This window comes from Strigops habroptila, chromosome 2 (assembly GCF_004027225.2).
Source record: "Strigops habroptila isolate Jane chromosome 2, bStrHab1.2.pri, whole genome shotgun sequence".
In the NCBI taxonomy this organism is placed as follows: Eukaryota; Metazoa; Chordata; class Aves; order Psittaciformes; family Psittacidae; genus Strigops; species Strigops habroptila.
Window position 1 is genome coordinate 28,969,274 of NC_044278.2, and position 25,903 is coordinate 28,995,176.

The 25,903-nt window shown below is 39.5% G+C and overlaps 2 protein-coding genes across 14 annotated transcripts in view; one reads left to right on the plus strand and one right to left on the minus strand.

The window, feature by feature from the left end:
* Positions 1 to 1,500: 1,500 nt before the first annotated feature.
* Positions 1,501 to 23,848, minus strand: CRYZL1 (crystallin zeta like 1). Of its 9 annotated transcripts, none has more exons than XR_003989369.1 (15): positions 23,394 to 23,491; positions 22,239 to 22,310; positions 19,391 to 19,468; positions 18,780 to 18,852; positions 18,101 to 18,145; positions 13,974 to 14,042; positions 11,804 to 11,937; positions 10,891 to 11,002; positions 7,014 to 7,037; positions 5,837 to 5,935; positions 4,973 to 5,094; positions 4,402 to 4,507; positions 2,645 to 2,690; positions 2,251 to 2,376; positions 1,501 to 1,947 (listed from the first exon to the last, which is right to left on the minus strand). XR_003989369.1 is itself a non-coding variant. In XM_030471635.1 (14 exons), exons 2-14 carry the CDS (start codon positions 22,302 to 22,304, stop codon positions 1,848 to 1,850), a joined length of 1,074 nt encoding a protein of 357 aa, XP_030327495.1. In that variant the 5' UTR covers positions 22,305 to 22,310; positions 23,763 to 23,848; the 3' UTR covers positions 1,501 to 1,847. The 9 variants fall into 9 exon arrangements, 7 of the variants coding, with proteins under 7 accessions (XP_030327495.1, XP_030327452.1, XP_030327476.1 ...); XR_003989371.1 differs by having other exon boundaries at positions 1,856 to 1,947; positions 2,645 to 2,694; XM_030471635.1 differs by lacking the exons at positions 2,251 to 2,376; positions 23,394 to 23,491 and adding an exon at positions 23,763 to 23,848.
* A 92-nt stretch (positions 23,849 to 23,940) lies between these two features.
* The window catches only part of ITSN1 (intersectin 1), a 141,501-nt gene continuing 139,538 nt past the window's right edge, over positions 23,941 to 25,903 (plus strand). For 2 of the 5 annotated variants that reach the window (XM_030471446.1, XM_030471462.1), the window contains exon 1: positions 23,941 to 24,188. The gene's annotated coding sequence lies outside the window, so the exon portion shown is untranslated. The remainder of the gene's footprint in view (positions 24,189 to 25,903) is intronic. The other 3 variants (XM_030471481.1, XM_030471488.1, XM_030471452.1) reach the window with 2 other exon arrangements.

The window sequence follows — 25,903 nt, forward strand, 5'->3', positions numbered from 1 at the left end:
ATGCCTCTCACCATTACCAGCACCATAGGAGACCATGGGCAGCGTCATGGGGCTGTCAGCCATGAAGCACATGCCATTTTCTTGTCAAAGCTACAAAGGAACCTGACAGCCTTTATCCCGAGTTGGGGAGCCTTGTTCTCACCCTCAAAACAACTTTCTGCTTGCTTCTGTCAAGGGATGTGTGAAAGAGGAAGCAATTTCTTAGGAAGCCTCATGAACCTTCTTGTTCAAGCAAACACAAATCTAGAGCTAGCGTTATTAAAGAGCATTAGAAAATGCTGACATACCTCAGCTAGCTAAGGTAAATGCACCCATCGGCAGCTTAACACCCAAAGTACAATGAGACATTTGCTTCATAACCTGATCCATCTGAAACACTAAGACCATTTCAGAAACAGTTAGCCTTAGTCTACCATATGGAGAATTCAAAAGGCATTTATGTATGTAGTTAGGAGGAACATATCTACTGACAACAGATCCAATAAAATATTTCTTCTGCAGTTTTATCCTGTTTTATTAAACCTTATTTTTAACTCTTGTTTTTGCTGCTTCTGATCTACTTTATTTTGCAAACATAAAAGCAAAAATGAACGACATCAGGAAAAAACAAGTAGTTGGGTACAAAACTTCAGAATGTCAAACTAACATTTGGGATTCACATACTTTAGACATGTGTGTGTACACATGCATAAAAGCAGCACTTATTTTCAAGGCTGCATTACATCACATTAGTAGTAAAATAAGATTTGTTCATGCTTTTACATGCTTCCCTTGCATCATTTATCAAGAATCTACTACAATTCCAGTGAATGATAGAAGATAGATTAATCATGATTCTAGATAATCTATTTTCACTCAAATGTTCCAACTTCTTACACTGGTTTAAAGTGCTAGTGTCCATTGTTTGAGCTATGCAAACAGCAAAAATGAACAGCACAGCTGAACAGAAAAAAGTTTTGCTCTCAAATAAGAGCAAGTAGGAAGCCACATGCTTTGAAGAAAGAAAACCAGCAGTTCCTTCCCTGCTGCTGATTTACAGATGGTTCTTGGTAATGGAGAATGTTGGATAAACAGATCTGAGGCATTGGAATGGTAGGCACAGGAATGAAGTGAAAAGAGGGGAAGTTAAAGTGTACAGCATAGGAAGGTCTTACTGGAAAGATATCAAAGATAAGATCACACTAACTGGACTCATAAAGTGCCTCAAACATCTGAATGACACAATAAGTTTCAGCTTACGGACTCTAGATTTACTGGGTTTACTCCCTGGTTGCTAAAACGAAGAAAATCATCTGTGGGGAGAACTCTTACTGTCAGTACCATATCCTTCCTCTCTAGCATCCTTTGCCAATTCTGATGGTTTCGCCCGTCTTTCAATTAAACAACAATTTTAAATGTGGCTTAAAGACTAAGTGTACCACAGAGAGCACTCAGTCTCAATGCAGTCAAAAGCAAAAGGTAAATATAAAGGTGACTATTAGTAGAGGCTGGAGAAGGGAGGACTAATAAAACACACCAGATTTATTTTTTCCCTTTCATTTCTTATGTTTGAAAAACAACAGCAACTGAGTTTGCCTGTAGATATTACTGACATTTGTAATTGGGGCAGGGCAGACAAGATTTGTATGTCAAGACAGCCTCTTTAGAAGTTGCTGATGGAAACATTCTGCTCAAGTTGATAAAAAAAAAAAACCAAACAAAACCCAAACTTTAAAGTCACAGGAGTTTCACAAGACAAAAGATCTAAATTCCAGTTACAGAATTATTTGAAAGTGTACACAAAGTTACTTCTCAAATACATTACGTTTCTTTATCTTCCACAGGCTTAGAAATCAGGAAATTGTGTGTCAGAACTGGATGACTTGTCTTTTTCTTGCTTGATTCTTCTGAACTATTTCCATAGAAACTTTGGCTTCATACAATGGGATCGGTTCATCCAGCTGAGGCCTAAAATGGAACAACATGTCAGAAGTGCCTGGTGAGCATGCTCAGATCAACAGAAATATTGCAGGACTACTGCTATAGACTTTACTTTTACTATGTAAACTTTACTCCTTAAACAAAATAAAAGTTTTATAGCTTTGCCTGGGTTCACTAAAGAAGAGAAGAGCCCAAAAGCAAACAGGAAAAAGAAGTTGATGAAAAGATACCCTTCTTAGGGGGTAAAAAAAAGGTGGTGGTGGTGGTGAGGCTTTTGCTCAAAAGCAATACAGTTATCCTGCATTGAGGTAAAGGATCTTCCATTCTTACTTTATTATGGAAGTCTTCATACATAGTGAAGCTGTCACTCTTCTCAGAGGAGTATTAGACCCATCATCCTTTACAGCCAAAACCATTTCTCCATCAGACATGTTGCTGAGCAGCTAGATACGTGCTCTTCCACCACCAAGAAAAGAATATGCAGCCTTTGTTAAATTTTGACATACAGCATAATCATGGGATTTAACCAACCTCCCTGAGCATTAGCTTGCTATATTACAAACAGAAATAGACCATAAACTGCTCCATGTAAACTATGTGAGGCATCTTTTCCTGAGTATGCCCTTATAAATTTGCAGTATGGTGCTGGCAAGAGTTTTCTACTTCTAATGCTGAATTTAATTAAAAGAAAAAAAAGTAATAAAAAAATCAAATTACATCTCACCTGAAAATGCTACTTGATAATTTCTTCATTATATCTTCTAAGATGGGTATCTAAGAGGACTGTCAAGGTAACAACATATCTACAAATAAATCTTTCCATAATCATGTGTGCTGGCAAGAGCCCAGTATTGATACAAAACCAGCAGGATCCAGGCAAAAATGATAGTTAACCTTAATGCCAATCTTTAGATCACATTTATGCAGTTGCTTATGTATCAGAAACCTCCTTTCCTGAAATAGTGTGCAGAAATGAAATACAGAAAATAAAATTTCAAAAAACAAAGCAGAACTGCTAAGACTGACAAATGCAGCCCACACTAGTTCAACATCCGTCAATCAGAACGGCAATTGTGGTTTTTGTGCAGAATGAAGAGGACAGACTTTGGTACCAATTAACTATCCCTACTCATCATACAGACATCTGAGGTGAAAATCAAAAGGAAGTTTGGAACACAGCAGAGTCTGTAAATTCATGGAGCAGCACTGTGCATCTGTAAGGGATCTTTGAGTTAGTGACTACCATTCATGGCAATGCAACAGATGAGGCTCTATTTAGTCTTTATATGAAACTCAAAAATTAATGTTCCTTCCTTCATTTTTAGAGCAATCTGGTTAATATTTGAAGCTCAAGTCATTTAAAAAAGCAATCACCTTGTGATTTCTTCAGATGTTATTAATGCCATATACTCAAGAATTTCACAAGACACACAGATCCAGAAAAACCCCCAATCCTAAACCAGACTTTTCCTTTCCACTTTAAAGCCTGTTGTGATAAAACGTGCAGTTGTTATTAAAGATACCCCAGGAGACGACAGAAGAAATATTACTGTTTAGTCAGCTTACTTTTTATGTGGATAACTACTCAGTAAGCATTCAACAAAAATACCAAACTATAAATTGATTCTTGATAACCTGCATCCCATAAACATTTCCTTAGTATGCCTGACCTTGCCTAAGCTATTTTGCAGTTTAGTGGAGGAGGGGAGGGCCTCCTTGCAGTAGTTAGTTGTTTCACAAATATAATGACTTAATCCTCACCTGCCTCTGCCGTTCTGCTAAACTGCAAAAGTGATTCAGCAGATCTCAGTCTGCAGTGCAGTGAAGAACAGGGAGGGTCCTTAAAGCCATAAGCAGACAAAGCTTCCAGCACTTGAAGTGATCCACTGAAAACTGTCACGCTAGTAGACAGCTCAGAGTCCAGCTGCTTAAGACCAAATGCAGGTGACGCATAATGCAAATGAAGGAGGCATTCCTCTGCCCACACCCACATCTTTGCTCAATGAATTTTATGTACATAACACTGCAAATAAGGAAAAGGTTATGAAGACAAAATATTTTAACTTTTACAGTTAAACTGATTGCATTCAGATTTATGGATGATGCATTTACTGCCCAAAAGAACAAAAAAATAAAAATCAAAAATATCATATGCATAATATAAAAACTTACAGAATCAAATCTTCTGGTAACAGGTTCAATCTTGAACCAAAATACTGCATTTTCTCCAGAATACATGTTGTCTATTTCAGCACTGCTTTTAATGAAGCGTGTGGAGACGCATATTTAGAAGGAATGCAGAGGCTAGCTTAAAACATGAGGGAATGTTACATTCCAGTTACACTGTAAGCTTAACTGTGCTGACCTTTATGCCTGTGGTTATGTGACTGAGTAGAAGAAAATCTGTTAGCTGGTTTCTCAGTTGTATTTCCATCCACTTGTATCAGCAGTCAGTATTCAAAAGGACCATGAAAAGGATATAGAGATACTTCCCTTGCTGTACATTGGACAAGTTCCATATCTCATCATTCAGAAAGGAGACAGTGGCTCCTTTAAGAAATAAGGAATGGCTATCCGGAGGATCCAGCTTCAATAAATTGAATAACAATGTTATTTAGTTACATTTTCCTATACAAAAACAGAGGATAGTTATTTTATATAGATGGTTAAAAAAAGCCCACAAACCACCCTTTGCTCATACTTAAAACTTAGCAAGCTTGTGATATTTACAGCTTTAAATGATACTTTTCTGTCTTGTCAAGCAGTTTAATACCCTTGGCTAAACAAAATAGGTCCTTTAAAATTTGTCAGTACAACTAAGCCATTAACAAGGCTTACCATCATCTCAGAGACGACAGTCCCAAAACTGTCCCAAAGGAAAATAACAAGTGTTATTAATGCTGTCTACTTCCCATTCTCTGGATGTGAAAATTTTCTTCAGTGAAAAGTGATGGTGTTACCAGTGGGAAACCAGTTGGCCATGACCGAAGCTCACAGACACATCCATACATGTACTGTGGTACAAACTAACTTACTGATACAGTATCTTTACCTGAAGATTTTTTTCTGTTGTTATCCAGTGTCCCCCAACACCAAGAAGAGTTATGATATCATGCTTATGAGGCAGCAACTGTGATTTTGAAGTTGATTCATCTTCAGCACTGTATAATTTCACTGGGGAGGGAGAGAAAGAACAAATTCATTTTAGCTCAGAAAAAATTCGGTTCAGAATGAAACAGCCATCTCTTCCTGTACTTAAAACCACATTATCTTGGGATTCTTTACAGTCCTATGTCTTCAGATGCAAAAGAGATGAAATATATGCATATGAATACACCCAATGAAAGACACCTGTCTGGAACAGCACTACAATTAGATTATGCTGTTAATCACGAGAATATCTGAGAAAGTAGAAGATTTAGGAAATTAATATGTATCTTTTTTAACACATTTAAGTGGAACTCTAAGAAGTTCTTCAATTATTTCAGCTAAATATAGTAACCAGAGTTTTCAACTATTATGGCTGCCTTAGAATACAGGTTGACAGTACTGGCAACTATGGCGTAGTATTTGTATTAAAATAAGGTAGCATGAGCAATGATGTCACAGCTCTTCTCTTTAAACACATTTTTTCCTTTTCAGTTTTAAATAGAGGAAAAATTCAGATGAATTTAGCAGATGACTGACAGTATTAGATACTTCCTCTAGAGGGTGATATGAGGAGATCTTAAGGAGATCTTGCTTAAGGAAACCTATTGAATAAAGATATGTACATAAAATTGCATGGGAACAAGCAACTAAATGTAATTGTTTGAGGTGATGCAGCCTCCACCTATATTACCTGGAAATTCTGCTGCTACTACCACCACCACCACTTAATAGTGCTCTGAAGACTAGTTTTTCATCAGTTGCATACCTCCGGCATCTAGAACAATATCCACTCCAAGGCCACCTGTCTCTTCCAAGCAGCTCTCTGCCACATCAATCTTGCCATTTGACACATCTATCACACGAGCTAGAAAGAGCAGCACGTTTGGTTAACTACAATAAAAATGCAGAGTTTAGATTCAGAGCAGAACAGAAAGTTTCTAGTTTCTGAAAGTATTACAAGCAAGTTTGCAGCCAAGTCAAAAAACCTAAATAGCTACTAGCTTAATGCAGAAATCAAACTTGCAAATCTGTTTAAGCCAAAAAAAATAAAGTGTGCCATTATGAGAATTAGAAATCCTTCTGTAAGTTCATTATTTTCTATTCTTTCCCAAAAGCACCTTCAAAAATAGCAAGTTCTAGAGTGACTAGCCATGTTATTGAAGTGAGAGAGTGGCCAAAAGATAAGGAAGGACCTTATTTCACATGTCCCAACTTTCAAATTATCTATCAAATAACCATAGCAGTAATGCTTTGGAAGAGTTTTCTAATCATTGTTTTCTTCCCTTACTCTCCATAACCCCCACCACGTCCTGCCAGCCCCTCACAGAGCTCTTCTCTTGCTTCCACATCACAGAGGGAAACAAAAACCTATTCTCTCTGGCATGGAGCCCTGTCTCCCAGTGCAAGTCAGAAGCAAACATGTAAAAACGTAAGAAATTCTGTCACTTGTGAGGCAATGACTTGACCTTTCTTATGATTCCAGCAAGTCTTTTATTCTTATAGCCATCTTTTCTTTAAAATAATGCTCAGTGACTTCACTACTTATCTCCCAGCACGGATAAGCTCATTAATATATTACTTTCCGCATGATGTTTTTAACCTCTAAATAGCTCTCTGGGTCATAAATATTTAGATGGAAGTATTTACATCTCTTCCTGAAATATTTCTGAACTGAAAGTCACTAATACGTTTTCTTCTCATATATCTGTGATACTATATTTATAGGTGGTTATAAAGATAAACCACGGAATCAGGAATAACTAGGGCAGAGAAGTAGCAGCTAAGGTTTTTAGGTTTGGTTTAAAATTATGAGGAAAAACAAACATTTAGAAACTAAACAGGTCAAACACATCTTAGCAAAATGATAACTGAAACAATGTCAAATTTGGAAGCCCATTTCCAAGGCACAATGAATTAAACTCAAATTTGCAATCTTTACTTACCCACTAAAGGCTGCCGTATACCTTCTTGAATTTAATCACAAGGGGTGAGAAGGAAGAAGAGAAGAAAAATTGTGAGAAACTGGTCATTAAGAAGAATATTAACAAATACTCAGTTAATGCTTTGGGTTTTGTTTTTAATTCCCCTTCCAAACAAATGATAAGATGCATTCAAATTTTTACGTCAATCATTCAGTTTTTTCACTGAAGTCAAACTATCTGGCTAAAGAGAACAGACACGGTCATAATCTAATAAAGATATCACATTAATTTAGTAACGATAGTCACATTGCCCGTATGCAAATAAAACCCCACAATATCATTGTCTTACTAGTTTCGCAGTCAAGAAGTTAAAAAGTTTTTCTTAACATGGCAATTTGACATGGTAAAAGGTTTCAGCAAATAACTTTACTTTCTGAGAATAATTCTGATCTACGGACTCCAAGCCTGACTATCAAACCAAAAGGCAACAGTTTAATCAGTTTGACTATTTTCTGATTTCTGTTTAGCAAAAATTTTCAGGTTTGTTACTTGAATCAATACAGTAGTTCAAACTGTACTCATCGAAATCCTGTTCAATTTCCTTCCTAGCAAAAGGCTGTAATAATCTCTCTCCACTATGGAAAAGGCTGAGCAACAGATTATAATTCTCTGTAATCCTTTGTCATTTATGCAACATTTCTTACAAAGAGTTTTTAAATTAGTTCAGTTTCTTCTTGCACAACTTTTAAAGTAACATTATTCTGACTGGCAAAAAGGCTTCGGTTTCTCTCCTCTTTCACTGTTGGTGAAAAGTAGAAATATCAGTATTTCCACAACGTGCTACCAGAGCTCATGCTCACACAGTAATTTCACCTACAGAGTTTAAAATCTGTCACACAAAAGATAAGATTTGCTATTTTTTTTACTAAACAGGCTCAAGCCGTGGAATCAGTGAGGAATTCTTACCAGAAATGTATCCACTGAGAGCTCAATAGTGGTTTTAAAGAAAAAAAAAAAAAAGAAAAACCAAACCAAACCAAACCAAACAACCCTAACCAAAGGAAACAAAAAAAAATAATCAAACCACAAAAAAAAAAAAGGTGACTGAGGGAACAGAAGAAATAGACGTGTGTGTATATATATATATGTATTTATTTTTTCTTCTGTTTTTTAACAGAAACTCATAGTTTATGTAATATTCTGTCCCTAGTCTGAAACATGGGCATTAAAAGTTCAAAACTGGTTATAATCCCCTCCTTCATACTATTATTATATTTACTCCAGAGATTACTGGAGAGATGTGAAGAGCCCACCCTGTTGGCCTAAATATAAAATCCTTAAACATTAACAGGAACTTCTACTTCAGGCACTGGAATCATATTTCTTAAAAAACAAAACCCAAAACAAAAAACCCTGAAATGCAAGAACAGTGAGTGGCTTTTTGCTTTCACACTCAAACTGTGTCTCCTTTTAATGCTGTACTCAGGTTACATCTCTTTATTTGAAGCAAAGATGCAATTAAAATTTTTTTCCCCTAATGTTTATGTTCCACAAACATTTGGAAAACTGCTAAACGAAACTCCTACTGTTATAAAGCAAGCACGTACATAAGCAATGTAAAGCGATGGCCTTTTCACTGCAGGAGATGGTTGTTTCAGCCATTTTATGAAGCAGCTGGTTATGCTATACACTGATAACTCAAACTGCTGCTCATTGACTACTGATAGACTCTTGCTAAAAGCTAAACAAAGAACCCAACACTAAACAAGCACAAAATTGAAAAAGCCTCCACACACAGGCATTAGAAGCCAGCTCAGAGCTAGCTACACATGGGTTACTTAGAGCATTTATTTTGTATGAACATTCATAGAACTTAAAAATGCCAGTAAAAAGTAAGTATGCCAAGCAACCCAAAGTCATATTCATATGTGCTGACAGGACTATGATAATAAAATTGCAAAGTCCTTTCTTAACTAATAAAGTTCTCATATCATTAGCAAGATACACCCATAAATTATTAAAAAGAGAAGTTTTAGGTCTTTTGTATTTACTCTTTCAGCCTGTAACAGCTGGTGTAACAAACCTCTACATATCAGCAGCATTCACAAAAATGCATTATGTTCTGATATCTGTAATGTCTGCTATTACAGTAAAAAAGAATTCTGAGATGAGAAAATGAAAAACTAGCTTTTCAGAGGCAATATAAAAATGTAGAGAAGTAAGTCTGCCAGGTCTTAGAGGAAATTATGCCATCCCCAGCACAAAACTTTGCAGTTCCCTGTTGAAAACTGTTAAGGTCAGACAGCAAAAATGTCTTTCTCCCTGCTCTTGTGTAATAACCTCTGCACAGCACTCCACTTCCTGCTGCATTATCAGCACTCCAAAGCCACTACTGGAAGAGCTAAATACACACTTGGTAGGCTGGAAGTGAATCACTCCCCAACACTGCAGATGTGTGTGAATGTGCAGCCCCAGAATGCACTTGCACACTGTGTTGTCTCTGTGCTTCCACTGCCAGTTCTGTTCTTGGGAGCCAGAAAGGAATTAAAATTGACAAGAACTCTGTTCTCTCTGTGTCTAAAGAGCAGCTCTCTGGCTTATTTCATCCCTCTGTTAGCTTACTATTCTTGAGCCAGCAAGGGAGAACATAAGGACAATACTATGTGCACCTGCATATGAGCAATGTCTTGTTTTAGTGAGTCACTAAGAAGAGACGAGATTTGAAAACGGCTCTAATTCTCTGTTTGGAAAGCAAAGATTGCTGACAATATTAAGCACAAAAAAACAAAGGAGAAAGGAGCCAGAGTCAGGGACAGCTAACCTTGATATGAACTTTTTAATCAGATCTCACCTTAACCCATATATATTTGATTGCTGCAACTGTAATGTATGTTGATGTGATAACTGACTATAGAATGCTTTCCCCCACAAAGCATTCTTACAAGAGACACAGCTACTCTTTCCATATGCTTCTTTGAATGGCAACAAAAATCATACCCTGAAAAATAAACTTGATTATACTGTGACAGTCTTTGCATTTTGAGGAGGCAATAACAGACACTGGTTTTAACCTTCTACAGAAAAGTTCACGGACTGCAATCAAACTGGACTTCGCAATGCCATCTTTTATTTTCAAACTGCCCAAATAAAGAAATATTCTACTGTCCTCTACTCTGCAGCATTGAAATAAGAAAAGGTCTGTTCAGGAAGGATGCTAGTAGCTTCCTATGGTCCAAATAGCACTGTTACTTTCAGGGGCACCACCCTTCTCCTTCAAACTTAAGTATCAAAGAGAAGAAATGGAAAAAGTCATAGATGAATGCAAGTACTAATGTCTAATGCAAAGCTCATTTAGGACATAGGAAAATGCAGAGACTTTGACTATCCTGTCCTAACGGCTACTGTTATGACAGTACTTGAAACAGAGCTGCCTCACAGCTTGATAAAATACTGTTAGAAGTAACCCGAGTCTGATGAATACTGTATCTCAAGTATGTGATCGCATCTGAACTCTGGCTCAGGTACCTAGATTACATACTGTGATACTGGTGCTTTCGTAATGCTTTCTTCTTGTTCACAAGCAACCAGTTTATAAAAAGACTTCTGGAGTAGTTAGGCCAAAAGCCAGCACTCAAGTACTAAGGAAAATACAAAGAGACTGTCATTACAATATAAATGAAGAATAAAAATGCCATTAAATATACCTAAACCAGAAATAAAATACCTATGGAGTACAGAATAAATTTTAAAACTATTTAATTAGACTATTTATAGTTTTGTGTTTCAGTTTTCAGCTACTGAAGTAAGTCCTAAGACTAAAAAAAAAAAAAAAAAAAAAAAAAAAATATTTTTGAGACATTCTTTAGTGTAAATTTTAGTGGTGAAGAATATAACTTACCCACAGGAGGTCTAAGCCTCTCCAGGTACTGCTTATCTTCAAGACTGTATGCAGTAGAGATTACTTTAGCTCCTCTGTGTTGTGCTAACTGAATAGCTATTGTACCGAATGGCTGCAGAACAAAAAAGGTCGATGAATTTGTTTACAGTAACAATTTGATGCCATTTAAGAAAGATTATACTGCAAAGAACTTTCAGGAGAGTATCCCAAAATGAACTTACTCTTTTAATAAAACACATCTAAACCAAGATTTTGAATATTCATAGATCTGCTTCTGTTCTAAATGAGGCAAAAAAAAAGTCTTTTCATTGACTGGAAACAAACTTTTAGTAACTATCTACTTCTCATCGTCAACAGAGTATCTCAGGTTCTACTTTAACTAACACAAGTACCATAACTGCAATTGTAACTTGTAGCTTTGGGCTTGCTTGCTTGTTGAACAAAGAAGTGCTACCAAGGAAAAAGCCCCAGCCACACTTACATTAATGAATCTTGGGTGAGGCAAGCTCCGCATCTTCATTAGCAATAAAGATTGCAGTAATGCAAATGAAATTATTTATATCTAAGAGAAGTTAAAAAGTTGTGGGAAAGGAATAAAAAATTAAGGCACTTTCCTCCAGTTATACCTGAGGGCCTAGGGTAAAACTATGTCAATATAAAACACCAGGGAAGAACTACCTCTCTTCACTACCCACACAACATGTAAAGGACTGTATTCTTGGCTCAGTACCTTACGTGGGAGGGCCCTTCCTATTAATCCATTAAGTGAAAGGTGCTGCCAAGAGTAACATACAAGGCTTGATAAGTTTAGTATGTTGTAAGAAATCCAATTGTTCTGGTAATAAGGCAGTTATTTACAGCAGAGGTAATCTTTCTGTTCTGAAATTGTTCTTATTGCACGGTTGTTACCTACACTTGCTCCATCCATTACAAGGACGGTTTTTCCAGGAGAAACTTGGGAAAGGTAATGTAAAGCTGTGTATGCTCGGACACCATCACGGACAGTCCCGGCTGCTTCAACCCAACAAACTTTTTCTGGTTTACGAACTAAGTTTGGGGAAAAAACAAACAAACAAAAAACAGATGGGAAAAAAAGCGCAGCAAGTCCCTGATATTTCACTCAGCTATTTTTTAGACTTCATTAGTTTCTAAAACATGAAAGAAAATCATGCAAGTCAAATCATCTACAGGTGTAATTATGATCTATTTCACAAAGGCAATATTCCGATGTTGTGGGTCATGGCAGTGTTAGGTCAGCTACACGGAGTCAAAGTGGAAAAAGGCAATTGTTATTCCATGAATAATCAGTTTGCTTTTGCAGCACTCTTGTGAGCAAGTTCAAGTACAAGCACAAGCACAGTACTTATACAGAAAAAAGAGAGACGTGTACTTCCTACCATAACCTCCTCAGAAGTGATCTGAGGAGCTCTTTTTTTTTTCACAAAATTAACTGACACAGAAAACACACAATGCAAGTTCCAACCCACAAATTCCTAATTCTCGTTCTCTATAGATTAGAATCTACTTCATAATCCATTGGTATAAACAGCTTATGGATGTTATACCATATTTTAAGAGAGATAAAGGTCACGATAACATTATTTTTCATTTCTGTTGTATGTTGTCTCTACCTACAAGATGCTTAAGAATTTTCCTGTTCTATCCACATGCTTAGAAGGAAGGTAATGGTAATGACTATGTTAAATAGAAATCACAAGTTCAAACACCTTTTTCCATCTAAGCAATTTACATGATTTAGCAGAGACTTTAATGCTAAGCTAGAAATCATCATAGCCCAGCTGAAAGTCTGGCACAGAACTGAACTAAGTAAACTCAGTCCTCTTGAGGCACACTACAATGAAAATACTGGAAAAGTTTGGTCTGTCCCTCTAAGTGTAAGAATTGACAGTGTAGCCTGAATCAGGGAAGCTATAAAACAACATAAGCAATGTGATCACCTGGGATCATTTATCTGTGTGTTGGAAAAGAATGCTAGGGTTCATCACCAGCATCATCACTTTGTGTGCCAGTTCATACTACTTAGCACGAAGTAAATTACTGAAGGTAATATAAAGTCAGAAATATTTTCTGCCTATAGTTACTGTAAATAGCGATAAGGCAGCACAGACCTCTAGATTTCATTTTGCTTGACTTGTACTTTTAAGTATTAGCAAGAGTAAGCCTTATTTTTTTCCATCTCCAAAAGTCCATGACTTATTTTGCAAAAGCTGTCAATAGCTAGTCAGGAAGATTTCATCTTCAAACAAGCCAACATAAATAATACTTCTTTACCTCTCATATATAGGTTAAAAAACCATGGAGAGGATATTTTACCATATTATATGCAGTAAACGTAGGGATTCTGTTTTGGTATAAACAAATTTAAAGGAGTCATGCTTAACTACGCAGATTGAATTCATGGACAGGCACAGAAACCCAATACAAACTAATTTGAGCTAAACACTAGCTTGCTCAAAGTAACACAACAAACTGTTGGGAGAAGCACAGAGATTCCCAAATTTAGTATTCTACATGTTAAAGCACTCTTCAATGCCCAGAAAGGGGAAACTGGAAACTCATAGTAATTGAAAAGAATGTTTCAATCCTAGGTTTTCCCTGATCCTCATTCTCTGAAAATTCCTTTCTCCACCTTCTAGTCTGCTAATTTTATCCATCTGTTAGTCCAGTCACAATCGATATTCCTGGATTGAGTCAAAGTGAGGAAAAAAGCAAATTTCTCCTGACTTAATTTTGTGACAGATGAAGTAAAGAAAAAGCAGAAAGACAATGGAGCAACAAAAAGGGAAGTTACAAGGGGGTTAAAAAAAGAAAAAAGTTAGCCTGTGTGGTTTGGTTTAGGCAAAACATTAACCCATTAAATCTCCACAGCAAAGAAAAATCCCTTGAGAGTACATAGTCTAGAAGTTTCTATGAACAGGTGGAGTAGACGCAATGTCTGAATGTTCCTATGCAGAACAACTTTGCCCATAGCTCCAAGTTAATTAACTCCCTATTAGAAAAGCTAAACTGAAGTCTAAAGATACAGTAAATATAAGTATCAGCAAAATATATGAACTACGTACCCAAGTAATGCTCATGAACTAGAATAACTTCACAAAGACCAGACTCTTCAGAATCCAGGGGCAAAATTCCTGAAAATAATCAGACATAGACCTTACATTTCAAATAAGCACACATTATAACCCAACCAAGCTCCTAATGAAACTGCCAGTCCCGCTTGGTCTCTGGTTCTGTTGCCCTCCCATCAGGTTTTATGACAGGTTAAGAAAACTTGGCAAGGTAACAGCCTATCATCTCTGTGGGTGCAGTGCACAAGGTGGTTCCAAAGGTGCTCCAAGCAGCATTTTGGGGTTGGGAAGAGAAAGAATGGGGACACTACTGAGTGCTTTTTGCTACTGGCATGCTTCATTTTTGTCAGGTCATGTCTGAACTCACTTCGCACTGCTCTCACTCTGATGAGTGCTCCTATTTCTACTCTGGGCCATAGCTAACAAAGAATAAAACCAAGCTCTTGTATTGCAGACAGGCACCGACTAAGCCACATTACAGATACCTCTATACTTCCATCCTGGTGCCTGTACACATGTTGTTAGCAAAGGCAGCAAAAAAGGGACAGAAAGAAGCAGAGGAAGAACAAGCAAGAACATGTAAGTTTTAAAAAGTTGGAACAGAAAAGAGGAATTGAAAGAAAAAAATAATAAATAAAGAAATCCATCCTGGTCATAACTGGTTTTTCCTCCACTGGCCAAAGAAGGAGATTCATGAACAGTAGGTTCTGGCATTCATTCAGTCTTCTGAAATACATGTACCCTCTATCCTTGGTAAACCAGTATTTTCTTCCCTCTTCTTACACTCCATTTAGACAAAAGCAAGGGCTTTGGCATAAAATCCTCATTAAATTTGGCTGCTGTTTCCAGTCTTTCACAATTCCCATTAAAAATGGTTACCCTACAGTGCTTGTATACATCTGCAGATCTCTCAAGGGTTCATCTATAGAATAAAAATAATATAAAGTCTAAAGTAGCTATCTACACCAGCTATTGTGCAATTAGGAAATACTGCAAGGGCAAGAATCTCAGAATAGAACATACTTTCTTACAACATCACTATTGATTCTGTCTTACTTTCATAACTTAAGTCATTCTCTAATCCTTTAATTTAGCATACAAAATATAAACATGTATGAAAGAATGTCTTAAGAAATACTTCTTCTATCCTAAAGTATCATTCAGATTTTGATGGTTAACACAATATCGTATTTCAAATGTTAAGAAAAATTTCCTTATAGGAAACTAAAGTAGCCTTGGCACCTAAACCAGTTTGGATTCTAACATCTTACTATAGAAAAAGCCAAACACAGAATGAATAATCCATGAAGAGATTCCTTTTCTTGACAGACACAAAAGTTCAGGAACAAGTCACATTATCTCCTAACACTCAAGACAGCCTCCAAGGAGTCATTATGCATTGCTGTCAACTCACATTGATTTCAGGGTCTCTAAAACCATTCACAAAAACATGACCCTTATACTAAGGGAACAACACAGGGCATCTTAAGAACTGTCCTCACAGTGCTTACAGAAGCTCCAACATGTATGTTACACACATCAAGCATTTGCACAAATACAAAATTAGATTTTTCACCTTACCTGCCAGAAATACTCCGCATAGTGTAGGGCTTCCATGCATTGATTATGTATTCAAGAACCAGGCATATGGAAGACATGATAAGCAAGTGGCTAGCTACCAGTAAATCTAAGCAGGTACATTTACATTTAGGTTCATGTCTTCAAGCATTTGTGACCAATTTAACTCGCAGAATATTTTTGCCTACACTTATTTTAATGAGGAAAATGGCTTAATTGATTGCTAAAAGATTCTGAGAGCAACAAAGAAAACTGACTGTAATTTTGAAAGAAAGTCAAAAATATATCTCAAAACAAAAGTTTTGGCTGTTCTGAGGTTTTACTACTGTATTTTTTCTTAACCAAACAAATGATCATGTATAAGAGAATACATTATATAGACAAAAAAATCGCCTTGGAAAATTAAAGAAGGATCAGAAAAACTTTGAAAGTGAGAAACAATTCTTGGTCTGATTTTAGGAATAGATTTAATACACTAAGTAATTCCAGCAAGCACAGAACTATTCTTACACAAAAAAAGAAGAGATTGATAATAAGAACCGTATGACCATATTATTACTGTTAAACTCAGTAAGGAGTATATAGCAGGACTATACTCTTTGATAGAAGGACAAGCTTTTTTGTAAAATTCAAGTAGAAATATTTGTCTGACAGTTAGGTATTTTGGGACTGTTTCACATTATTAAACACACTGCTAACCAGACCATTTTGCAATAGTCATTTTCTTTTAGATCTGGTCATTCATTAACTACATATAAACTCAGAGCAATAGTACCTGGGAAGTGTGCTCATTAGGAAAGACCTACATAACAGAAATATTTCACTCCTGTCTTTTGTCTATATTGGATGCATGAGGTTGAACAGCTGTTTGAAAGTGAATGTCATGAGATTTCAGTATTTAAAGAAGCGGGTTTTCTTTCTTTTAGGGCTAAAAGTACTTAATGCTCTTTTCTTCATCTTCCAATTTCCACATGTGTAATTCTGACTTTTCTGTACCTGCATTCGCCAGCATTCGGTATTTAAGAATAAAAAACGCAGACAATGGAAGTCTCAGACAAAATGAATCTGCTTCTTTCATGACCCAAGTAGGTACGCTATTCTCTTAATGTGAGACTCAGTCTGAAGCAGCTCAGCTGATTCAAACTACTTATTCTATATTTGAACTAACAAGAATGGAACCAAGTTCTAAACCACAAAAAAGCCCAACCCTCCCACAGCCACTTAAGAATGTCACTTATGACCTCTCAGGTCCACAGACATATTTTTCAGAAGGTTTTTTTTCCCCCTAATTACTTACTGAAACTGTATTCCTTCAGCTGCAACAGAAGGTGATTGAAACACAAATACTATTTAAAAATATTCAACAGATGCAGCATATCTCAGTAAGATATTTAACCAAATGAGCAATACTGTTCACGATAATGATACTATTCATAGTTCAAAGTTAATTCATATGCAAGATCAGAAAATGCCGTGCCATAACTGTTCTACTTCATTATACAAAGCAAAGTCTCTTCTGTACATCATAAATGGAATATTAATTTCCAACTGTAAGGATTACACCTTCTGTAGTGAATAAATAGTAACAATCACACATCTTATTCCATTAGATTTAAGCTAATGATGCGAAAGGTCTGCCAAATTTTGACCAGGAAAAGAAAGCCCCAAATGCTTTCAGTCTGATCTTTTATCCGGAAGTCTGTTTAACAACAAACGACAAAATGACAGCAATTACCACCTGCCTTTTTGATGGGCTTCTCTAACAATAATGTCATAGCAGGATCATAAAAGCATTGGCTCCCTGTGGTTAAGTTAGAGGAGAAACAAGTCCACTTTCTAGAACTCTTAACATGCAGTAAAAATGAAGGGTCTGGAAAATGAGCAGCTTGAATCAGAGCTTCTTTTTAAATGTGGTCCTGAGTATGTGCATTGCTTTCGGCAACTCAGAAAATCCAGCAGAACTGGTGAGCCTCCTTGTTTGTTTAAGTTAGGACCACTCTTGATTTCTTTATTCAAACAGGAATTGACATGACTTAGAAGAAACTGAACAGTCTTCAATACCCTTGAAGAAAAGATTCATCACTAGCAGTTAAAATTCTATTTTTATATCATCCTTAAGAAGCCAGGTAATACAAGTCTAGACTTCGTATTATCCACAGAAAAAAAAGATACATATTAAGTGCATGAGGATGGTGTTATAAATACAAATAATAGTGTATGTATTCAGATGGTTGTCTTCAGAACACTCACCCCACATGGCTAATGGGACCCAGGTGTGTATTCTTAAAGATTTGGTGACTGAAGGAGGACCATGACAGACTACATTAGCCAGGGACCTGAACTTCCAGTCTTATAACTGAAAAACTTCCCTAAGAGAATACTTCTAGAATAGAATTCTCATTTAGAAGAGCTTATTCATGTGACACTGGTTGAATCTTTGAAACTATATGTCTAGTTGTAGCTTTAGCAATGATTATAACCTCAGCCATTTGTTATAAAAAGATTACTGTGTTTGTTGATAAGGCAAAAAAGCATTAACTTACCCACCACTTCATCATCTGGCTGAAAAAAGGTCACCTTTCTTCCAACTCACGAAGAATATATGAAAAGAGGAAGGAAGGTGTGAAGAGAAATGTTTATAGATGAAATTGAACATGTATTTGAAGGCACTGTTTATCACTAGCTCACAAGCCTAAAAATATACCCTGATAGTAAATTTTTTTTTTCCTATTAAATATGCACATACCAAACCCAAATGTTTAATTCACTAAAGTCTGGCACCCCATCCACAAACAGTTACATGCAAGCACACACACGTACACGTTTTTGAAAGATCCAGGCTTTAAACTACACATCAAAGGTGGCTATGCCAGTGAAACACTGCCGAAATTCCTGAACGTTACTTTGTATTCACTATTCCAAGAAATGTTTTTTACAAATAAATTAAAGATTGTTACAGCATGTGCAGCGAATATCTTAAAATCTCTGTATATTTTATCTAGAAAGCTCCCATGCACTTTTTTTTTTTTAATTGATATTCAGGAATTACAGTTCAGTTCCTTCTTTTCCTTACTTTCAGGATCATTACTGACTTGGGGAAAGCCTTGTGAAGAAAGCAAATAGTTCCTACTATTACAGGAGTACAAACAATATTTATTTGTTCTGGATTACCAGACCTTAATTCTTGCTCCGTACCTTTACAAGGCAATTATACAAACTCACCTTCCAATACTACTCCAGAAATTTCTCGCCCAACAGGTAGAAGCTCCTTCTCTAGTTTAATTTCTGACAGAAGCTAAATGAAAATAATGGTTACAACATTCTTATAAGGCTTGAAATTTGCATATTTATTACCATCTTGCAGTGTCTGATATTCACAGTAAGGAAGTTGGGCCATTACCAAAATGTTATCTGGGGGAAGAAAGTACACACATTCCTCATTCAATATTAAAACCTTTGCACTGATTTTCTGTATTTAAATTTAGAAGCATATAAAAAAATAAACCCAGAGAGTTATTAACAGGCAAGCCAAACTGTGACTTAAAGTCAGTACGCAGAGGATGATAAAAGGGATTTACTGTAAGAGAACTCATAAATGACAACTGATCTTTCTCCATAAATTAGGAACCTAATTACAGGTGCTTTTTATTTAGAGAAATATGCAAGAATACCACATCAATCCTCTGCCCTCCTTCTCAGCAATAAAGCCATATTCTCAGATGGCATATATGGAATTGTGCCAATTACCAGCCAGGGCCCTGGCTTAGGTCTTCAACGGAAACCGTAAACACCTCTAGCTTTTATTAAAAAAATAAAATAAAATAAGCAAATACCTTTGTATCTATCCAGCTCAGTGCACAGGCTCGAACTTGTACTTTCACATCATTGTCTCTTGTAGGAGGAAGGTTTTCCTAGGACAAATTTACAGATGTTACATTATACAATGCAACATGAATGTGCTAGTAGGATCTTCTCAAGCTCTTGAAAGCACTTTTCCACAGTCTTTGTTTTAGATTGTTTTGTAGTCCGAACAAGAATACATAGAATCATGGAATGATTTGGGTCGGAAGGGACCTTAAAGGTCATCCAGTTCCAACCCCCTGCCATGGGCAGGGACATCTTCCACTAGACCAGGGTGCTCAAACCCCGTCCAACCTGGCCTTGAACTATTACAAACTGACCACTAGACCTTGCTAAACCCCACAGATGCTGACATTATTCTTTTGTTTGGGGTTTGTTTTTTTTTTTCCCTCCTGCAAGTTAATATCCCACCCTTATCTGAAACAATTTTAGTATGTTACTACCCCCTTAATATGAGGAAGCAGATCTTTAATATTAAGACTATATTCCAAGAGTGATGGAGAATTTTAAGAGAATTTTGGTATGAATGTCTGACGTATTGTACTGACAAACTTACTGAGGTAAATATTGAAGCAGTCTAAATGATGTCAAAGAAATTGCACTGGTAAGAATTGGTTTTAAGTCCCATAAACAATAGCTACCTCACATAGAAAAGTGATCTGCCAATGAAGCCTCGCCTTACTATTTAAACTTTTGGTTTGAAGATTAATATCTGAAATAATTTTAAGTAGTTGAATACTGCTACTTTAAAGTATTTCTTTAGCCAAGTTGAGTTCTGGACTGCTGACTCCATACTGCTGTCGGAGAGCTACCTCAGGTTCTGGAGGCAAAATCATGTTATTTCCATGTTATACTGTAGTATGCAGCACAGACATCTGTTTAAATTAAGTTAAACACTTATCAGAAAGCCACGAGAGTGCTTTGTTTCTGCTTCTGAAGTTGAGATACATTCTTAAGTGTTTAAGATTTCTTTGATTTTTTTTTTTAACTCTTCCAAAGAAACAGCTGTTGCTTTTCTCCTAGGCTTAGCAACATGAACAGTAACCTCTGTCCAAGGAATACTGAGCTGAACTTTTTCTCACCCCAGCTGAGTCAAACACATGCTGTTCCTTTAAAACTGCAAGGCATTTTGCCAGTCTGACGTCCTGCTCAAACAAACCAAAATGGGTTCTCACTCTTCATTCCACAAAACAGAAAAGCCGGAAAAAAAGCCAAAAGAAAAAATGTTGAACTATACAAATACTGCATCTCTGGTAAAAAAAACCCAAACCAAACCAAACAAAAAAACCAAAACCAAATGCAAAACCAAACCAACAATCCCACCCCTCAAGCCCCAAAGCCCAAAACGCAAACCAAAACCTTGCAGAACTTAGAATTGAAAGGACTTATGTAATTTACATAAATAAAAGATTATATTGTCTTTTAGAACTATTCTTTTGGTATGCATAGCTCAGTGAACCTAAGTACTGCTAAAATGCACATAATAAAACTGCTTTTCTTTATAAAAGAATACAAGTCTTAAGAACAAAAAGAGACGATATAATGTTTGTGCTGTTAACTGGCTCTTGCCTTCATAATTTAAATATCTCATTATTTAATTTATGGTGCTTGGTTAATTTAGGAATTAACCAAGCCCCATGTAAGGAAGGTTTGCTATGGAAGTTCTTTATGCAAGATACTGACTTTATGTTATCCACCTTCTGTTCTGCTAAGGTCTCCTCAGCCAACTAGCTCTCCTGTTCCTTGCTTTTGTCAGTATTTATTTCTATTTACAATGAGGATTCCATAGTGCTGGTCATTACACAGACACTTGCAGAATCAATTCCTCTCTGAAGAGATTTAAATAGGCAAGTAGGCAGCCAAAGTCTATGTACAGGAATGCAGTTCCAGGATCTGCTTTAGCTTACCAAAGACGGTACCAGGGCTGCCTGGCTCACTTGTTGCCAGCATGTACATATTCCCATCCCCTCCTTTGTGTTGGAGCTAGGAATCATGGAGCCATAATGATGTGAACTTGTAACAAGTTACTAGTTTTCACCTGGATAAGTAAGCTGATCCATCTTACTTTACGGCTACACGACTCTCAAAACCATTACAAGGAAGAGAATGAAAATGTGCTGCTAAAACATGAACAAACTTTTTCAGCAAAAGGACAATTCTGTAATCAGTTTAAGTAGATCCAATACTGCCCCATGAATATGCAACTTGGTTATATCAAAATCACCCATCTAATTGAGTCCTTCTCTCCAGGTGGTTCATTAGATGTGCTTCACTATTAGGACTTTACAGCCACTCAAGCAAGATTCTCACCAGTACTATATTGTTTCATTTTAATTTATGGCTCATAGGTATATTTGGGTATCTATATCACACAGGTAACATACATAGGAATATTTAGGCATCTATATTACACAGGTATACATAGGTATCTATAGTAATTTATTTTGTACCTATATTAAAGAACACAGATTCACATCCTCAAAACCACATAAGAGTTTTTCTGCTGTTCAGACACCCACACTGCATCAATATACACTCACTGACATCCTATGTGATGTTCATTTGTTACAGCTGCAAAACTTGTTCTTAAAACATGGACACCAAAACTGCAAGAAATCTAGCACTGGCCTTGCCAAGTGCTACATGATGATGGCAAAATACACCTCCCCTACTTTCATTTACCTGCCTGTATGTGCAAAGATTACACCAGTTCTTTTTTCAGTCTATGGAAGAATTAGCTGTTACAATTCCCTTGTGGCATTCAGCCACACTCTCTTCTTCCACTGAATGATTAATAGTGCTATTATGATCAGAACTCACTCTTTCCTGGAAGACAAATGTAATTTCCTCTCCAGGTGAATTCTGCTGACCATACAAGGCCCTCATAGTGACCTGAAAAAAGACACAGCAACCAAACTGTAACACACTCGGTATCTATAAAGCAAACAAGTAACTAAAGCTTTGTGTTACTTTATAAGCAGAACACTGATTGTTTGCAAGCAACACAGGGCCTATTAGTCCTTCCAATATGTAAGATCTAAACCAGATCCACAGATAAAGCAAAATATATGGTGTTATGTGCAACAGGTTACATCAGTATTGTTGACTGTAATACAACAAATCTTAGGGTCTGAGGATGTACAGCAAAAGGCAATGAATGATACACAGGATTTAACAATTAGTGGTCCAATGCAGCAGATGCGTTGTTTGCCACCCAGCTGAAGGCACACAATTTGACTAGCTCAGACAAAGGCAGTGCAAAGGGCAATATAACCAGCCAGGAATATGAGGAACTTCACATGTAACTTCACTAAAAATCACAACTTGGGTTTTAGGTCTCGTCTCCCAAGTTGGCATGTGTTATCCTCAACAAACAAGAACCTTTTGGAGAGAAAAGCAAAACAAAGTAAGAAGAAGAGGTCTCCAAGTTTCAGGAAAAATAAAAGCAGAGACCATACAGCCATTATATTGCTTCTGGCAGCACTAACACTTCAGGGGCCGCGCAATGTCGAGGAGACGGCCCGCAGGCACCTCGCCTTCCAGAAGGGATCGCAGAGCCGCAGCCGGGCTCGGCACGGCCCCCGCCCGCTCCGCAGGGGCCCCGGGCTCCGCAATGCTGGGCCCCTTCGGCCGGTTCCGGGCGCGCTGCGGGCCCGGCACCCACACGTTCCCCGGGGGCAACCGCCGAGCTGCGCCCGATTCCCTTAGTGCCGCCGGCCACGCCGCCACCGTTATCCCGGTGCTTTACCACACCGGAGAGCAGCTCGGCGACCGGGCGAGAGCCAACGCCCCAGCAGCGCCCGCCTCTGTCTCGGCAGCAGCCCCTGAGCGCCCATCGAGACGACAGCAACCCCCCCTCGGGACACCCAGCCTCCCTCGGCTCGGCTCCCACAGCGGAAAGAGCCCGCGGGAGCCGCGGCACCGCACCCGCACGGCAGCGCGGGCACTGCGCGGCCCGCCGTTGCCATGACAAACCGTTACTTCCGCCGCGCTCCCTCCTCGGCGGCCTCCGGCGAGCACAGGCACCGCCCCCAGCCCCACCATCCAGAGAGGTCCTACGTGAGCTTCTGACTGGAAGCGGCGGCCGCCACTCGGCATAAAACAGGGCAGGGGATTGGCTAGGGCGGCTGTCACTCGCTACAAGAGGCGGGAGCAAACGCACCCTTTCCCGCCCCGGCCGCAAGCGAGACTACGCGGCCCAGCAGGCTGCGCGGCGCCTCCTCCTCCCCGCGGCGGGCTACAGCGTCCGGCGGCTGCCCTGCGTGACCTCCGCAGAGCGGGGCTGAAAGCGGGGCCGCTGCCGCCGGGGAGGGTTGAGGAGGCACCGTCCTGCGTTACCCTTACGTTAAATAAAAGAATCGCCCTTCCTCGCGGGCGCGTCTCGCTGGAGGCGCGGAGGGAGCCCCTTCTCCGCCTCCATAACCCCCCCTCCGCGCACGATCAGAGGGCCTGGCGGAGCCCGGATTGGCTGGGGAAGGCGGGGTCCCCGCGGCGCTGCCGGCCTCTGATTGGCGGCGCCCGCTTGCCCGTCTGGCGGTGGGGGCGGGAAGGAGGCCGCGGCCGCGCGTCAGTACGGCGGCTGTGAGGGTGAGGGTGAGGGTGAGCGCGAGCCAGGGCTCCTCCCCTGCCGCCCGCCAGACGGTGGCTGAGGAGGCAGCGGGAGGGGATGGTGCGTCTGGCGGAGGCGGTGGCGGACGCCGCTCCGGCTCCTCCATCCCCGCGCCATCGCCATGGGTATGAGTAGGCCCCCCCGGCCAGCGCAGATATGAGGTACTGCACAGCGGCGGCGGGAGGGGATGGAGAGGTAGAGGAAGAGGAGGAGGAGGAGGAGGGAAGGGCACGACGGTTCACCTCAGGCCAACGGCGCCCGGCGGTCACCCGCAGGGAAGGCGGGGTGGGCAGTGGCCCCCACACGGTACCGGCGAGCGGGCGTGTCCCCGGTGCCTGGGCCCGCTGACAGGAGCCGTGTGCCCGGCACGGAGCAAGGCGCCCCGCTTCTCCTCGCCTCCCGCGGTAGCCGCGGTCGTGGGCGGCCCAGGGGTGGGCGCAGAGCCGTGAGGCGGGATGCGCCCCCCGTGCGGGTCCGGCCCCGGCCCCGACGGGCTGTGTGTGCCCGCCGGCTGCTGCGCGCTGGGGCGGGCGCCGCGGCTTGCCTTCCTCGGGCTGCCCTTTTTTTCACTATTATCCTTACCGGTACTTCCCCGGGTGGGTTTCGCGGGTGCCGTTTCTCAGCGACGGTTTTGTGGGTAGGGGAAAGCGGGGCGATGCGGCGGGGGGAGCGCCCCGGTTCGCGTGCGCTGGCTCGGTGGGAGCACAGCCCTCGCCGTCACAAGACAGCCATCGCTCCCCGGAGGCAGCCGTGTCCCGGCCACCCGCGTCCTCCGGGGGATTTCGGATGTGGAATGCAGAGGGTGGGTTGTGCGGCTGCGGGCAGAGGGTTTCCATTTACCGCGTTAAGTAACAATTATTCCTTCTGCCTCCGTCCTCTTTGCTCTATGCCCCTTCTACGCATACGGTCCGCCCTGGTGCGAAGGGAAGGAGGAATGCCATCCCTTACGGCTTGAAAAGGGCGCACGACCAATTGAACGAAGGAGTGTTGTCAGGGCATCAGAAAAAGGAAACCGGTACATGGCCGGTTTTTTGTCCCTTCATTTCTGTTTGCCTCGGATTAGTAGACAACTTTGTGGATAATATTTCCCGTGGACATCTTTTGTTCTGATTCAGCTACGTCTTTAATTTGAAAGAAATGTGGTTTTTGGTTTTAGAAAGCAATATTTTCTGTGAGCTCTATCTTTCTGTGGGGCGTGGATGTCACAATAGGGGAAACACTTCCATAGATCATTAGAGAGTATTATTTAGCAAATCTTGCTAGTAAAATAACTAGCATTCCAGGTGTGATAGTGTGGTACTCACTGAAGCGAGACATGCTCTGTTTTCCTCTACTTCTTCCCACCTCCCAGTTCTGAAGTATGCTTCTTGTTTAGATCTTGTATGGCAACGTGTATTTAAGGTTAATAGCTATGTATTTCTAACAAAATATTTGAAGTCAGCCTCCAAATGCATGCATTTTTTCTTAAATCAAAAAGCCAAACTATGTATTTTAGGTATTGATGACTCTGGAGAGTGTTAGACTGTGCAGTGTTATTCCGCACTGCCTTAGACAACCTTTCTTTTTTTATTTTGCCTTTTTGTTCTAGTCACCAGTGACTTCCCTTGATGAACGTGACCTGGTGATGTTTTTATACAGTATACTTTTTAACATACTAGTGAGTTGATTACTGAATTTTTCTTTCTGTTTTAAAATGCTCACACTGCATCTCCAAGCCCTTCTTGAGGGGGTGAAGTATGAAAGGAGGAGTCTTGCATGTCAGCTGTATTCAGATCTCCAAGTGCAGGAGTGGGGGCGTGCACTTGCTCCTGGCTGATGAGGAGGTGTACTGATTGCATATAGAAGTACAGGTAAAACAGTTGCATTCTTTTTGCAA